Consider the following 16,445-nt stretch of genomic DNA (forward strand, 5'->3'; position numbering starts at 1 on the left):
AATAATAGGTGATTGAAGTAAAACCCTCAATAGTTCACTGAACGACACTAATTATCTTTTCTGCATACAATCTTCAAGCTGCAAGTTCAGCAAACACTTGACTTTCAACTTGATCACTGTCTCTTCAAGCCTACTAATACAGAAATTTTGATGACTTTTTATACTTCCATCCTAAGAGATCTGGTCCTATTAAACTTGGGTTTATCCAATCTGCCTGCAAAGGATGGAAATGATACTGTATACTTTGTGACAGCATACAAATTACTGGCAACCTCTACATACCAGCAAGAAAAACTAAACCCGAAGAATGAAAATGAAGCATCCCACGAGGATGTTAGTAATGTTTATATAAAAACCACTTCTTTTAAACAATTGTTAAGAGGTTAACTCATTTCAAAATGACAGTTTGGAAACAGCTATGTTGAAATGTGAACAAGCACATAAAAAAACCTAAGTTCTCCCTGGATTAGTAGGGGGAAACTGATTTTCCTTCTTCAGAGCACACCATCTAATAGTAATGCAAGAATGAGAAGAGAGTATAAAGACCACTCCAAACAACACCAAACATTCCAGTGCATACTTACTACATCTCTTATCAATGAAACAGATTGACATTTCCATATCCAAATTACAAGTTTCTTATAAACTGCCAAACTTCAAGAGAATTTGTTCATTTCTTTGCAGAGAAAAGTGCTGCTGCAGTCACAGAGAAATATGAAGATTTATTGAACATCTAAGGCCACAGAAGTGATAATTTCAGCTGCTGTCAGAAGAATCTACCACACACAACACAACTCCTTGCTGCAAACAAGAGCATCAACCGAGCAGCTTAAGAAGGGGTTCGCACAGCTTCATCTTGGACCCCATTTGATGTCTTTGACACCATGAAATTGCCTTTTCAGAGCATGGTTGTCTGCCCACTCAGCATCTAGAAATGAGTCGTCGTCCTCCTCCTCCAGTTTCTGTGGCAGAGAGGGGAGGGAGGTGGTGAGGGACGCAGCCTGAGCTCTCTTGGAGCAGCCCAGCTCTCGGGCACCACAGAACACCTACCTTCAGCTCCTCCTGCTTCCTGTAGTAGTACAGCATCATCTCTTTTTGCTCTTCATGACTGATCACGGGCTCTCGCCCCGGAGCTCCTTGGCCTTTCTGAAAGGGAAATTGTAAATGCTGCTAATGGCATTTGTGAGACAAAGGATAAGCTGCTACACAAAGACATCAAAAACCTTTCTTCAAACAACTGGACTGCTCAAATTTAATAAGGACCCTCAGGACAGGAAAATAAATGCTGAGAAACTATGGCTGCATTCACAGAATCACAGAAAGGTCTGGGTTGGAAGGGACCTTGAAGATCATTTCATTCCAAGTGCCTGCCATGGGCAGGGAGCCTTCCACTAGCCCATGTTGCTCCAAGCCCCAATGTCCAACCTGGCCTTGGACACTTTCAGGGATCCAGGGGCAGCCACAGCTTCTCTGGGCACCCTGTGCCAGGACCTCAGCACCCTCACAGGAAAGTGAGGGTTATTTACTTAAGTGAGGCTTATTTTTTCATCTCTGTATCTGAATCATGCTGTCAATTTTGTGGACATTGATAGAAGATGCAGAGAGGATTGAGTCTATTTTACCTAAATTTCCACTCTTAAAGACATAGTAAATCTGTTTTAAGACCACTCTAGGTATCTCAGGATGGGTCCATATCTTTAGCTCTCCAATTAATACAGACACAGGATGGCATAGGATTCAGTAAAGCAGGGAAGTAAGGGAGTTACAAACCACTACAAAAGAAAGGAAATTTCTCATCCAGGCAACTGTGCTCCTGGAAGAAATGACGGACAAAGCAGAAAACACCTGCTGTCAGTAACTGCAAACACAGAATGGAGATGGTGGGTGCTCTCGAGAACAAACAGGGTCTGAGGCAGTTTTGGCAGAGAGGAACCCTTGTACTGCTCTTGCTCTATGAGAAAGTCCTTCAAGTAATTAAACAGACAACACTCCTGGGAGCCTACACTTCAGTGGCTATTGACATGCCACAGCACTTCCCAGTGACTCTGAGAGGAAAGAGAAAGCAAATCTGGTCTTCTAAGTGACAAACACATAAATCACCTGAATTACCTGTCAGGGATGCACCACAGAACCCACTGCAGCTGGCAAGATTTGCCATACAACTCTGCAGTTTACATTTCATATATTCTTTAAATACCTCTTCGCTGCACTTCACAAAAATACTATGGAGCAAGAAATACCAACTACAGCATGTAACTGACAGGCCAAGGAATTACAAAAACCCCCTCAGAGTATAATCCATTCAAACCTTAAAATAAATATACAGTTTTAAGATGCTCAAGCTGGAACTAATCTAATCCATTTTATCCTCCTATGGCTATTTCTCATCCACAGAGAACAGACAACCAAGGGTGAGGAACTTGTAGAGCAATCTCCCAGCAATACTCACTTTCTGGATCTTGACAATGATGGTAGTTTTCTCATTTTTGCCTACATAGTCAGAGAGCAACTTTGTTTCTTCCAACTGCTTTCCTGCCCACCATAACTGTGCTTCCGATTCTTTTACAACTTCAATTCCAGCCTGTGACAAAATAAACAAGGTGAAGAGCTGGGGTTGTTTCTTTCTCTCTTTTTTTTTCAAAACCAGATTTCTTTCTCTGGGGAAAAAATATCTTTCCAGAATTCCTAACATGAAGTGGAATTTTACACTCTACTTCCACATCTTCCTCCTCGTCTATGGCATTATAATTCATATTCCATTCAATCTTGATCTAATATAAGCACTTTGGACAACAAATTCTCCATCCTGGAGGTGAAAACAACCTTCATTGATACGATGAAGAACAGCACAGCCCATGTTTAACCCAGGACAACATATAATGGGAATACATTACTGCATACATGAGTTCCTGACAAGTCTTCTTTGTCTTCCAACTCCATCCTAATTGGATCATGTGGAGGCAATCCCATTGGATACACAATCATAACAGCCCCTCGGAGCTGCTCCAATGCATCTTTCACCATCTCCATAGTAACACACACATTGGCCTGAACTTGTTTCTGAAATACAGACAGGAATCACTGGCAATACAAGCAAACCTGCAGAAAGACTTTGCTTTGTGGTCAGTTCAAAGGTTAAGTGATGGGATATCTGAGCAGAGCTAACAGGCTGCACAGAGATATTAGGAGTGCAAATTTCCTCATCGGAATACTGACTTGGGAGTACACTGCTCACCGTTGGCCCCTCTGTTCAGCCTGCTTACGTGGGGTGGGGGAAGAAACAAAAAAAGGGAGACCTTCACTAAACTGTGCAGGAGGCAACTGCCTGTGGAAAACAGGACTCAAACCAGGACACACATGACCACAGATACCAGACATGGATGGTTTGGCTCCAAGCACTTGTGATTCATGAACATGATTCAAGCCAGCAAAATGCAAGTAAGGGATGGAGAAGGGTCTTAAAACTTGAGAAAAAAACAGAGAATATATGAGCCAAAGTATAAAGCTAGGCAAACTTCACAGCTCATGTAGAGATCTGTAAGACCAAGTAATAGAGATCATTCCAAACCCACATCTGGAAGAAAAGAAATAAACGTCTTCCCCGCAGATTTAACACTTTTCTTAAGTACTAAGGTAAGGGAATGCTGCCTCCTTGTGGACGTTCTTGATCTGGTTAACTGGCGAGTACAACCTCAAATACACATGCACATTTCTTCTTTTTTACATTATAAAGTGGTGAACCAAACAAACCACTTCCCAAACTATCCATTCATAAATATCATTAAATTAATGTTGCAAAGTCATACAAAAGCTGAAACACAACACAGAGCATCTACAGACTTGGCAATGTGAATCTGAATGCCTGGAAGCACCGTCCCACCAGGGCAAACCTTGTGCTTGTCTTTAAACACACACACTCAGCAGGACTGAGCATTAGTCCAAGTGCCTGTCAAACCAAGGCCTAACCCCTGCCCCAACCATGGAAGTGCTCAAGGCCAGGCTGGACTGAGATCTGAGCAACCTGGTCCAGTGGAAGGTGTCCCTATCCATGGCAGTGCAGTGGGACTGGATGAACTTTAAGGCCCCTTCCAATTCAAACCATCTGTGATAATCTAAGAGATTAGAGCACAGTTTTCAATTAATTACACATGAAAGCCAAAAGGCTTCATTAACTCCAAGAGTAGCACAGAATGCAGTTAATTTTTCACCAGAAAGCACGACAAGCATTCACCCAAAGAACACATCAATAGCAAATTACAAGGATAAAACTGAACGTGATTTAATCGTTCCACATGGGCTCGGCTGCCAGCATTCCCTTGGAGTTTAGTATCTGATTCCTTAGCTGTTGAACCACTTGCCAAAAGCCTTAAAGAAAATAATTAACCAAAATGTCAGGTATTATTACACTATTCACATCACTTCATGGCATTTCTCAACAACTGTCAGCCCTCATCCAAAAAAAAAAGTCTGATTTTATTTAAGATGCCGAACTCCACAGCACTTACTAGGAAAGCACCACTTAAGGAAACTTACCTTAGAGATTAATGCCTTGGCTTCTTCTATTGTCTTCTTTATAACTTCCTGCATTTTTTCATTTGGAGCTGAAAGTAAGAGACATATTTCATCGTCCATGCTTACTGTAAAGAAACCAAGCACACATCCTGCCCAGACTCTACTATGAGCAAATGAAACAGTACTGAATCATAAAGCAGGAAAAACACACTAAGCTGCAGCCTATTACCAGTTAGACAGTTCACTCCTGCACTTCTTACTACCTTCAGAAACAAGCAGTATTTTCCACAGGACAAACAAACTTACTTTTCCCAAAGACATGAGTGGTATTTGCCCCATACTTGGAAGTGTCCCAGGCCAGGTAGAACGAGGCTTGGAGCAATGTGGTCTAGCGGAAGGTGTCCTTGCCCATGGCAGGGGAGTGGAAGTGGAAGAGCTTTAAGGCTCTTTCCAACCCAAACTAATCTGTGATTCCACAATTCTATGATTTGGAACTTCATTTGGGACAAAGCAACAACCATAATCCCTCCACAATTAACCAAGGCTCCCTCCCTGCTGGACTGCTGTGGGCTACACTGGCAGACATGCTTTAACTGGGCATCTTGCAGTTTTCTGATTTTTCTTTTCTAATTAAAAATCTCAATCTTACAATGAAGGCAGTTTTGCAAATACACGACACATTTCATAGCACAGTTATCAGTTTTAATTGCTATAAAAAGACAAAAAAACAAAAACAAAAACCCAGCTTATGTCCCACTTGACTGCATCATTTGACGGTACTTGGCTTGGCTTGCATACACACTCTGTTCAATATTCTAACTCTGTCAATACCACAAGGCTTACAAACACACCCTCAGTGAACCTGAGTACCAATCAATGTGAAAAAAGGAGAAATACTAGAAAAACAACCTGTTAATGGATCTTGGAGAACCTGGGAAAAAACAGCTCTCAAGTTGGGGAGACTGGAAACTGGAAAAGTCAAACTTGCTCCTGGTGATTGTTTATGTGCTGAAGGGAGATACTGCTCTTTAGGCTTGTTCATCAGCATTACCCCAGACTGTAACCCAAGACAGAATTCCTGTGTGTGGAACTTATTTTCCAAATTAGGGATTTGCTGTTCCCTGTTATATTATGGATTGTCTGTCTGAATAGAAAGAAACAAGCATTAACATTTGACTTACCAAACCCATTTCTTCGCCCCATTTCATCCTTCCTGAAGATGCTTCCACCGCTTGGGACACACTTCTCTGCCCACTCATCCTTTAACTTCAGCTCTTTGATCTGTTCATCTGTCAGTCCTTGCATATTGTAAGGTAAGGAAATACCATGCTCTGCCAGCTCCTCCATCTCTTTAGAGTGTTTAGAGAACAAGATTAAAAGACTCTGTTAATATTTCCCATTTACAATAGCTTTTCATATGACACACATGCAGGTAAACCTCGCCCCTAGCTTTCAGTTTTTAAACAGGTAGGTACAGGGAATAAATAATAAGGGATATAAACATGCATATATAGATACAGATGGTGTAATTATGTCAAAATTTATACATTTTACATACCTGTAAAACAATATAACTAACGGCCCCGGCAGGGATGCAAACCCTCAAGGTACTTAGTGGCCATAAACCTTTTCTTTTTGGTATTTCCCTGGTGAGATATTTTAAATTTTAGAGCAGCATCAGCATGGCCTCAGGCAGCCCACCTGACAGTAATCTCTGCTCTGACAGCATCACGGTAGGGGGGGAAATCTTTTCTAAAGCTGCCTCAGAAGTAAACCCAGCACTAATTCAGACGTGTCGATGGCTCCACTGCACGGCAAGGCATGATGGTGGTGGCCAGTATAACCTCACACACACGTTGGGGCACTGCTGGTCCCGAGGGAGTACTTCACAGTGCCCTGAAGGACTCTGGGCAAGAGCCTAGAGCAACAAGGGGGAAGTGCTTCCAACCGCCAGAGGGTAGGGTTAGATGGGACACTGAGGAGAAATGCTTCCCGTGAGGATCGGGAGGCCCTGGCACAGGGTGCCCAGAGAAGCTGTGGCTGCCCCTGGATCCCTGGAAGTGCCCAAGGCCAGGCTGCTCCAAGGACGGCGCTTGGAGCAACCTGGGCTAGTGGAGGACGTCCCTGCCCGTGGCTGGGGGTGGAACTGTGTGATCTTTACAGACCCTCCCAAACCAAACCAAACCAAACCGGCAGCGCCTAGCGGCACACGCAGCGGGAGTTGCCCGCGCTGTGCAGCGCCCCCACTCGAACACCAAAGGCGGGCACGGCCACGCGTCAAGCGCCCCCGCAGCCCCGAGCGCTACCTGAGCACAGGCGCTGCACCTTCAGCCGCCCATTGTGGATGCGGGCGGCGAGCGCCGCCAGCTCGGCCAGGCGGGCGCTGCCCGGCGCCTCCAGCAGAAACTGGCTCTCACCGCCGCGCTTGACGTGCAGCCGCACCATGGCCGCGCCGGGCCGGCCCCTCAGCAACGGAGCCGAGTCCCTGGATACCGGCGGCAGGGAGGGAGCGCGGGGACCGGCCGCGCCCGGCGCTTCGGGAGGCCCTGAGAGCGCGGGGGGCCGCTGCCGGCCCCGCCGGTAGCACCGGGATCCTTCGGGACCCGCCGGGACGCTCCGGTGCCGCCGCAACGGCGCCTCCGCCGGTGCCGCGACCGCCTCCACTTCCGGTCGCCCCTGAGGGCACGGGAGCCGCTTAAAGGGCCCGCGCGCCCTGCAACGGCCTGGAACGGCAGTTAGTTTATTACCTTTGGAATTAGTTGTTTTAATTAATCATCACCCACACGAATGTAAATTATAAATACCGGCCAATTATATTACTCTCAGCCACTATTTAGCAAACTTGTTACAAGCTACTTTTGTGGGGACAGCTTAGGAAAAGTCCTGAAGCATTCTGTTTTGATAAGCCAATTCTGATACGTTCAATGAACAAAGCCCGGGAGAGAAAGAGGAATTGGTGAGGTTGGACATCTAGATGCAGAATTTATGGATCACAAGGACACTCTACAGAAACTACCAGATAAAAACTCACTATATGCACTGGAAATTCCCTACTGAAGGGAAAGATATAAAAAGACTAAAACTATGGACTAATTAGCACAAGAACTGAGAACTCAATAACCAGTAAATGACAGAATACTAAGTAATGAGAGGTCTTTATGTAATTTAGAACCAATGAATATGAATGTCTTTGTTTATAAAAATGTATAAATAAGTAAAAAAGTTTTGTATCCATGTCTGTGTGGATGCTGGAATCTTGTCAGCCACGCAGCCTGTGGCAAATAAATTTAAAGAATGAAACAATACGTGACTTGCTGACAGTAAAAGACAGCTGTAGCAGGTTTTATTTATCCTGACGAATTAGGAGGATTTGGTAATACGGGGGCACAGAGAGAGAATGACCAGCCAGACCATAAGGGCAGGAATACTTCACACATACCTGGGTGTCCCAGGGGATACAGCCATGGACAGGAGAGTAGGAACACCGGGACAGAACACAGAGTCCAGGGACATGTGGGGGGTGGGTCTCACCTCCATCCTCTGTTTTAGAGCATCTGCTGTTGCTCACTGCTCCTGTCAACACGTGGCAGGCTCTTACTACAGCTATACATACATATATATATATATACACACACACAGGAATTTTGGAGCATTCCCTGTGGTCCCCAAAGTCCTGTGAAGTGCAGAGGTGTCACAAACCAGTATACAGTTCAGACAGATAGCTTTTAATCACTGCAATTAAATATTCGACAATATATTTATCACGTGACTCCCACTAGCAAAAGTTCCCCCCTGAATTTGGTTTGCTAATGTAAGAATATTCCAGAACATCAACCACACAGATGTTTGCAGCAACAGCGCAGAACAAGGTAACTCACACACCGAAACACAAGCAGTAGCACTGCTGTTCCCAAGGTACAACTTGAAGGAGCTGAAGGGAAAGAAGCGCAATAGAAAACTCACTATCACTCCTCTAGGTGGCTGCAGCTCGTGGCTAACCAGGGGCTGTCCAAAGGAACAGTGATGATTTCATGGACCATGTTGTGAGTGCATGTGAGGATGTAAAAAGCGTGCTGCCCTGGGATATTTCACTACTCTAAATACAATCCAAGCGTGTTGTTTCACCCCCTGGCTGGCAGACTACATAGTCTACAACTGGTAAATACTGCTTTGCATCTCAAAAGCCAAGGGGACTTTTTTCCAGAGGTTGAGGGAAAGCTTTTTGTATCAGCTGTTCCCAATTTGTGGAAAAAAGTATAATTAAAATAGTGATGAATAAATGGATGATATGGAACAATTATTCTGAATTAGTGCTAACACGTGTATGTCACAATAGGATTTAGAAACTGAAATGTACTGACACAGGAGATTAATTGAATATATTAATAAGCAAAGTTTTGTTTCTATTTTGAAAGTAAACTACTTTTGTTGTGCCTCAAATTCAAATATAAGCCTTACAAATATCCATAGCCTCTGTTATAAATTAAACAGCTCCTAAACCATACTTGCCAACATTCAAATCTCAAACTTTGGCAGCTCTTTGGTAAACACTTATAAATATCAACTAACAAAACAGTCAAAAGGGAGGTGGGAGGCTACCAGCAGGGAGCCTCTTCTTGTCAAATTCCACAAAGGAGAACAGAAATGAAAGAGCTCCCTAAGCAAAATCTGTGTCCAGGATTGATAGGTTTTAGTGAGACAGTAGCTCACCCTTCCTTCTCTTTTTGTCTATTCAAATACTATTACATTGAGATTTTAATAAACTTCAGACCATTTTTTGTGCTCTACCATATATACACATTCAAAATTTATACACAAGCAGAAGTGGCTGTTTATGAGCAGAGTTAAGTTTCAGTGCATTTAACCATTAATTATTGCACATAGAATAATCTCAAATGCCCAATTTTTCTACTGGGTAAATGTAGCAACAAATATAGCCTTTTGTATCTCTGATCATCTATCTTTCTGTAAAATCAGGAGTTGGTGACACCTTGGGTGCCAGGGAGGGGAAGGGATCTGCAGGGGACCTGTTGCTGGTTGCTCTGGATGGCACGGGGGGTGCAGGTGGTTTTCTTGCTGGCATTGTACAGAAGCAATCTGTAGAACTTTTATTCCAGTCACCATCAAAGTTAAAGTCTGAACCGAGGAAAGTCTTTTGTTCAGTTCCCAGCAAACCTGGGCATCCAGCTGATTTCCCGGAGCCGAGTCGCTTAAAATCTGGAACGCTCGCAGATGGCTTTAGCTTCGTGTTAAAGTTCTCGTCCTCATCAAACGTCACCCACCCTTTGGGCTGGACGTTTTCTACCTTGAGAGACTGACTTTGCAAGCAAAACGTGCTTTCGGCTGCACCCAGAGGAAATGCAGGCTGGCTTGTGCTGCAGCTGGGGGCGGGCAGAGGAGGGAATGGGTGGGAAGCAGCAGGTCCTACCTGCACCTGTGAGGTTACCCCAGACTCCTGCGTTTCCGTCCTAAATGGGTTTCCAGCGCTAGGAGCTCTTTCCGTGAATGGATTTGAGCAGTTCAGCCCAGTAATAAATGGATTTGGAGAGCTGTGCTGATGTTCCCGGGATGAGTGAATGGTTGGAATAGGAGGCATTGCTAGCATGCAATTTACAGCATTCGAATTATCAGCATTTCTTTGCCTTGCTGAAGGCAACTGTGTCAATTCCTTCTGGTTTAAGGTTGGAGCAGGCCATGTTCGGACAGACATCTGCATCTTGGACACGAGCAGCTGAAATGACAGGGCTTCGAAAGGGTCACTGCTGAGCTGGGGTTCAGGGTGAGTGTCAGATGTCCCGTTGGGATTCAGCTGCAAAGGAAACAACGCACTCAGAAACCATGCAGCTGGGTCCACGTTACTCCTACTGCCCCTTCTCACTCCTCCACTGAAACTTCAACCCAGTTTTCTTTTAACTAGAACAGGAACAGCAGCCTGCACCCCTGCCTAACAAACAGCCAGCAGGTCATTAAACACCACTCCCCCTCCTGACGCAGCTGGGAGCTACCTCCGGCAGGTCACAATCCCAGCAAAAACTAAGTGAGGTTGGATAGGAACATGTTTGGAAATGCTACTGTATTCTAAGGGAGGGTAGCCCAGCACAACTATGAAATGAAAAGCTCCAGGTCACATTGCTTCGGAGTTTATCATACAGATGTTACAAGCAGCATTAATGCACCACAATGAAAGGAAACATTAGTATTATTAGAATATGCAGTCAGACATTTCTATGTAGACAAGCATCCATAGGCATCTCCAATACTTTCTGGCATGGAAAGGGACAATCACTGGTTTCATAATTAAAACAACAAGTTATCCTTGTAGAAAACAGTTTTCTCCACAGAATTTCTCAGCTTTTAAAACCAAAATATTCCTGTTTTTATACATTGCTTCAAGCAACAATGCAACTTTTTTACCTTGTACAAACTGTCCAAAAAGGTGGAGTATCTACTTTGTTCAGTAACCACACTGACATAACAGAGTTTGGAGCTTCCCCTTATCAAATGACTTGAGCTTAAGCTAAAATAGCTTCTAAGATTTTATGATTTTAACAAATAGATTTAATATACCCAAACAGCTGAATTGACTGTCTTTAGTTGAAGTTTTTTGCAGAATAGCATTAAAACAAAGGCATTGAGTAACTTAGGGGAAAATGTGAAAAACTTAACTGTAGAAGGAATAGAAATCAAATGTAGCCTGGCACCAGCTGGTTAAGTCCTGTGGTCATTTAAAAGTGATCCCAGAGATCCCAGAGAAACTATGAAACCAAATTGCTCCTTATTCTAAGTAAAATTTGCTTTGAGTAATTCTGGAACCAAATGTTTTTAAAATTTTAACAAACAGTTTGTTTTACTTTCAGTCACAGTAAGTTCTCTGCTCCTTGAGAAATGTGATCTGTGGGGTTTATTTTGAAAAAAAAAAAAAAAAATTGGCAGTGCAATAGCATCAGGATTTACTTGCACTAAAGAGAACATTTATTGCCAACACTGATCTTTTTCTCCCTGAACAGATCGAAATCAGGAGGCTCAGCAGTGACTAAGCAACACAGGTGAGGGTCCAACTATTTCATGAAAGATGATGATGCAAAATAGTTGCTCTGGCCCTAATAAATGCAGTCTCATTTTTAAATGCACTATGAAAGGAAAAAGCAACCTATGCTATGACAGTCAATCCATGGATGCAGACGGGTGGTTTTTAATGGGGATGGGACTGCAGATGTATGAAAACAACATTCATACATCTTTTCTGCTTGAATAGATGGAGACCACATACAAGATTGGTAAATAGTCAGATACCTGTTACCCTGATGGTTGCTCCTGCTTGTGAAAGAGAAACAGACATCAAAGGAAAGAAAATTAGGAAGAAAATCCAAGTAACAAAGCAACCTCACATTAAAAATACTTTCAGAAGTTTTCACAAAGCCATTTTTTGAGCTATGAATACAAACCACAAGTATTTACTACACCCGACACCAAACTTTCAATTTCTGTTTAAGAAATTGACCATTAAGAGTCATAAAAAACCAACTCAAGTCCATTCAAATGATATTTCCATACAGACAATCATTGTGCAGCTGATTGTGCTACTTTCAGGACATGAATCTCAGCAGGGATGGTGTAATTCTAGTAATCTATTAACAAGAAAAGCCCCATAGCTCTCAATCTGGGAACTCATCTATAGCAATAGTTTTGCAAGCTGAAAAAACCATAATGCCTCCTATTCTAGAATCTCCTTTCCTTGACAAATAAAGATCTATTTACAATAACTAATGCTCGTTTTCAATGTATGGATTGTATAGAGTCCTGAAGAGTCACACTGTATAAGCAATTATTTTTATAAGGAGAGATTCACTTTCTTGAATATCACAGTCAAGATTTGCGTAGAAGGATGGGCTTGGAATTCCCTGCCTCTCAAAAGACCTTGTATTTCTTTAAAGACCTTTTCTGAGAAAACTGCAGTCTTTGGTCTAAGTTTCCAAAATGAAAAGCAGTTCACAAGCAAAGAAAGAGGTTCTGGAGAAAGAAAGGAAAAGCATTTAAAATTTTTTTTTCAATTTCAATTAGAAAAACAGCTCACTGAGGACTGAATTTGGCTGCTTCACTGTGGGACAAAATAGGCATTAACTAGTATAGCAAAAAAGGGCTTCAGATACAGGCATAAGGGAAAAACCTGAGCAGCACTGAAAACCTCCTTCTGCATTTTTAAGCAGTACTAAGAAATTATGGCTTTTCCTAGAAAATGTTGGTGTTTTTTAATAACAGTCTAAGTGGTCCCAGAGAACAGAATGTTAATGTTACTGTATGGAATTTTCACATTATGTAGATAGGTTTCTGTATTTTAAGTGACACTGGGGAATGGAGAAATTCTATTTCACTTAAGTTTTTATTAATATACTGCTTTAATTTATTAACTTATTTATAAATATCATCTCCCTTCAATGAATGATCACCAATATAAAGCACCACATCATGCAATAGCTATTTAAAACCTCTGCTAGCAACTTACCATACAGCTTGTCATGCACATACCATTATAAAATTAAATTACTTAGATTGAGTGTTTTCCCCTACAAAGTTGCCAAATGACAACATAATTTTAAGAATGAGCTGTCCATAAGTTGTAAGGCCATCAATAGAAATCCTAAATTCAATCTATGTTTAGTATTTAAGATGTTAGTTATTCATGGACAATACATAAGCAATTATTACTCTCCTAGAGCCCCGTGACCACTGAATCCAATCTTTGGATCCTTCTTTTAGTTTCTGGGCTTGCTTTAAGGGTTCCCCACAAGTCTGCAGCATCCAGTACAAGCTGTGCTAATTTACACAGTGGAAGGAAGTACCTACAAGGGTGTTTTTACTTACTTGCTGCTGGGAGGGAGCAGGATCAGAAGGCAAACTGTGAGATGAGCGGCTACGAGGTGGCGGCTGGGGGGGCTCCAGACTCTGCGGGGCACTGGCCTGAGATGGATGCGGTGCCACAGGGATCAGGGGCTCCTGCAGCCTTAGCACAGGAGTGCTGGGCTGAGCAGGGCCAGCAGCCTGAGGCTTTAGTGGTTCAGGAAGCAATGGTGAGCCTGGAAGTACATTTGCAGTGATTTTCATGGTAAGGAATTGTACCAAATCTTAAGGATGGCAGGATGGAGAAGAACGAGAGAACTGCGTAGGGGCTGCAAGAACAGCAGGTGATCATGGCAAAGGGACTGTAAACCATCAAAAACTCAGCAGATCTCCGTTAAAACTGTTACTTAAGTTTAAGCTGACAGAGGGCAATGTTAGATGGGATACGGGGTAGGAATTGTTCCCTGTGAGGGTGGGCAGGCCTGGCACAGGGTGCCCAGAGCAGCTGTGGCTGCCCTTGAAAGTGTCCCAGACCAGGCTGGACATTGGGGCTTAGAGCAACATGGGCTAGTTGGAAGGTGGCCCTGCAGATAGGCAGGGGCTTGGAATCAAATGGTCTTCAAGGCCCCTTCCAACACAAACCATCCTGTGATTCTACCCAAAGCACACAACCAGAAGCTACGTCTCTCCTAAATGTGCTTCCATTGTGCCGAAAAGTATTTTGGAAGCCACTATCATAAAATGTATATTTTTGTACTCATAAAGGTCAAAGGGTTTTTCAAACTGTAAGTTCAGGAAGTTGCTTTGAGAGTCAGACATAAATGCTATTCCAAATCTTACGATTACAGAACTACCAATGCACAGAGTGTCCGGTGATGAACAGCCGGAACAGGACCCACCACGTGCTCAGACCAAACACAAATCTTTGCACGCTTTCTCTGATGAAATGAAATCTAGGGGTCAACATCTCATGTGATCTTGAGATTAGTATCTAGAAAGGGTCTGCAATACTTGTGGATGCTTAACACAAACTGCCAAATGCTATCACATCCAGGAATCTTAATTTCTAGTGAAAAATGGAGACATCTGTTGAAAACAAAGCATTCAATCCATAGACTGCAGTGCTTGACTGAACAGTGACATTTGTGTTCCACTTCTAAAGCAAACTTACCCCTTGGTGGTTCAGTTGGTTTGGTCTGACTTTCAGGTGCTGCTCTTGTCCCTGAGGGACGGACATGGCTTTGTGGGGCACTGATAACTCCAGCTCGAGGAGGAACAGTCTGACAGCAAAGCGGGCGAAAAGAAAGCATTTTAGTTCAACTTTGGGTCTGCAGTCAGCTACTGCTAAATGATCCAGGATAATCAGGATTCTGGGAAAAACAAATCCTTTGATAACAGCCACTGAACCAATTTTTTACACACATGCAGGAACAAAGACTAGATTTTCAAAACATGATATTTCAATTCAAAGGATTTTTACAATAGTTTTCAATTTTATGTAAATATTTACCTGTGCAATGATGTTAGAAACAGTGACTATTTTGCTAGTATTAATAAGATAATTTGCCTGAGTTTGTGAATTGCAAGCAACAAAACCAACAAGAACAACTACTTTATTTGGAGGTCTCCTGTTTCTCAACAAACAGCATTAATGAAACACACATTCTGCCTCATCTGAAGGTGGAAATATTCCTGAAGTGATGGAATAGGAGTTAATATACTGGGAATGTAAATTTAAAAGTCTACATTAGTACTTAAAGAGACATAGGAAGCTATTCCAGATTATAGTTGAAGCAGAGTAAATTGCAAAAACCACACTGAAATCTGAATAAAACCATTCTAGAAATGGTTTTCAGAACAAACTCTATTGCACAACAGTACACAAAAATTAATTAGACACAAGTAAAGAAACTTCACCACTAAAAAAAATATTGTTCTTGATCTTAGTTTTAGTAGATATATATATCCCTGACTTTGTACGTCACGTGATTCCTTATGCTTGGCTGAATTCTTTTACCAACCTTCTGAACTCTTCCAGCCACCTGGCCTCGTAAATTCTGTCTGACCTGAGATTGCCAAGATGCATTTTGTTATTTCTCTGAATATTCTGACAGTATGCAGAAGGATGATTGGATTATAGACCAAAATGTATTTTAAAAAAATATAAAAATATATGAAAAAGGAACAGAAAAGAAAAAGTGTCAACCAGCCCTCAGGATCCCTCAGTGGGAAGTAGCACCCACTGTAGCTACTGTCTCTGGTCCTGAAATCCATGAAATGAAATAAAAAATCACCCGAGACAAAGGCAAGAAACATTCCTAGAATCACAGACTGGTTTGATTTGTGAGGGTCCTTAAAACCAATCCAGTTCTACCCATGGGCAGGGCCACCTTCCACCATCCCAGGCTACTCCAAGCCCCAGTGTCCAGCCTGCCCTTGGCCATTCCAGGGATAGCCACAGCTGCTCTGGGCACCCTGTGCAGGGCCTGCCCACCCTCCCAGAGAACAATTCCTGCCCAAGATCCCATCCAGCCCTGCCCTCTGGCACTCTGAAGCCATTCCCCCTTGGCGTGGCACTCCAGACCCTTGGAAATAGCCCCTCTCCATTTTTCTTGTAGCTGTCTTGAAGTCCTGGAATGTTAGATAGGAAATCCAAACAAGGCTTGAGCTAAGGCATCTTAAGAGATGGTTTTTTTCAGGCCTTCAACTACGTTTGGGCTTTTTGGGTTTTGGAGCCTTTTTTTTTGGTTTGTTTTGCTTTTTCTGTTTTGACAATATGGAAAAAAAATGTTGCTCCTATGCCAGTTTCAAGACACTGGTAAAGTCTCTTCTGCACATCAGACTCTCTTGTAATTTAGAAATTACAAATCCTGTGCTAGCTCCAGATTATGAGGAGGAAAAAAAAGAAAAAAGGAAGCACATAGTGATAAATGAATGCATCCTTTCCTATATATACCAGTTTTTCTTTATCCAAATTTTAGAAGAGGCCATTTTACATTTCAAGTAAAAAAAAAAAAAAAAAGAGCCAAGACCATGAATTGTTCACTGTGAGAATCAATCCCTTTGTGAAAAATGAATTAGTAAAATTTATTTCA

The 16,445-nt window shown here is 42.6% G+C and overlaps 2 protein-coding genes across 5 annotated transcripts in view; both read right to left on the reverse strand.

The window, feature by feature from the left end:
* Positions 1-702: 702 nt before the first annotated feature.
* CFAP298 (cilia and flagella associated protein 298) lies at positions 703-7,193 on the reverse strand. The gene is made up of 7 exons (XM_056494911.1): positions 6,819-7,193; positions 5,694-5,861; positions 4,534-4,601; positions 2,902-3,060; positions 2,450-2,581; positions 1,051-1,146; positions 703-962 (listed from the first exon to the last, which is right to left on the reverse strand). The coding sequence occupies exons 1-7, from the start codon at positions 6,955-6,957 to the stop codon at positions 852-854; spliced, it is 873 nt and encodes a 290-aa protein (XP_056350886.1). The 5' UTR covers positions 6,958-7,193; the 3' UTR covers positions 703-851.
* A 634-nt stretch (positions 7,194-7,827) lies between these two features.
* Positions 7,828-16,445, reverse strand: part of SYNJ1 (synaptojanin 1) — a 50,789-nt gene continuing 42,171 nt past the window's right edge. For all 4 annotated transcript variants that reach the window (XM_056494874.1, XM_056494901.1, XM_056494892.1 and 1 more), the window contains 3 exons: positions 14,522-14,630; positions 13,375-13,586; positions 7,828-10,321 (listed from right to left, as the gene is read on the reverse strand). In XM_056494874.1, coding sequence (XP_056350849.1) covers positions 9,470-10,321; positions 13,375-13,586; positions 14,522-14,630 — 1,173 coding nt within the window. In that variant the 3' untranslated portion in view covers positions 7,828-9,469. The remainder of the gene's footprint in view (positions 10,322-13,374; positions 13,587-14,521; positions 14,631-16,445) is intronic.

This window comes from Oenanthe melanoleuca, chromosome 1 (genome assembly GCF_029582105.1).
Source record: "Oenanthe melanoleuca isolate GR-GAL-2019-014 chromosome 1, OMel1.0, whole genome shotgun sequence".
NCBI lineage: Eukaryota > Metazoa > Chordata > Aves > Passeriformes > Muscicapidae > Oenanthe > Oenanthe melanoleuca.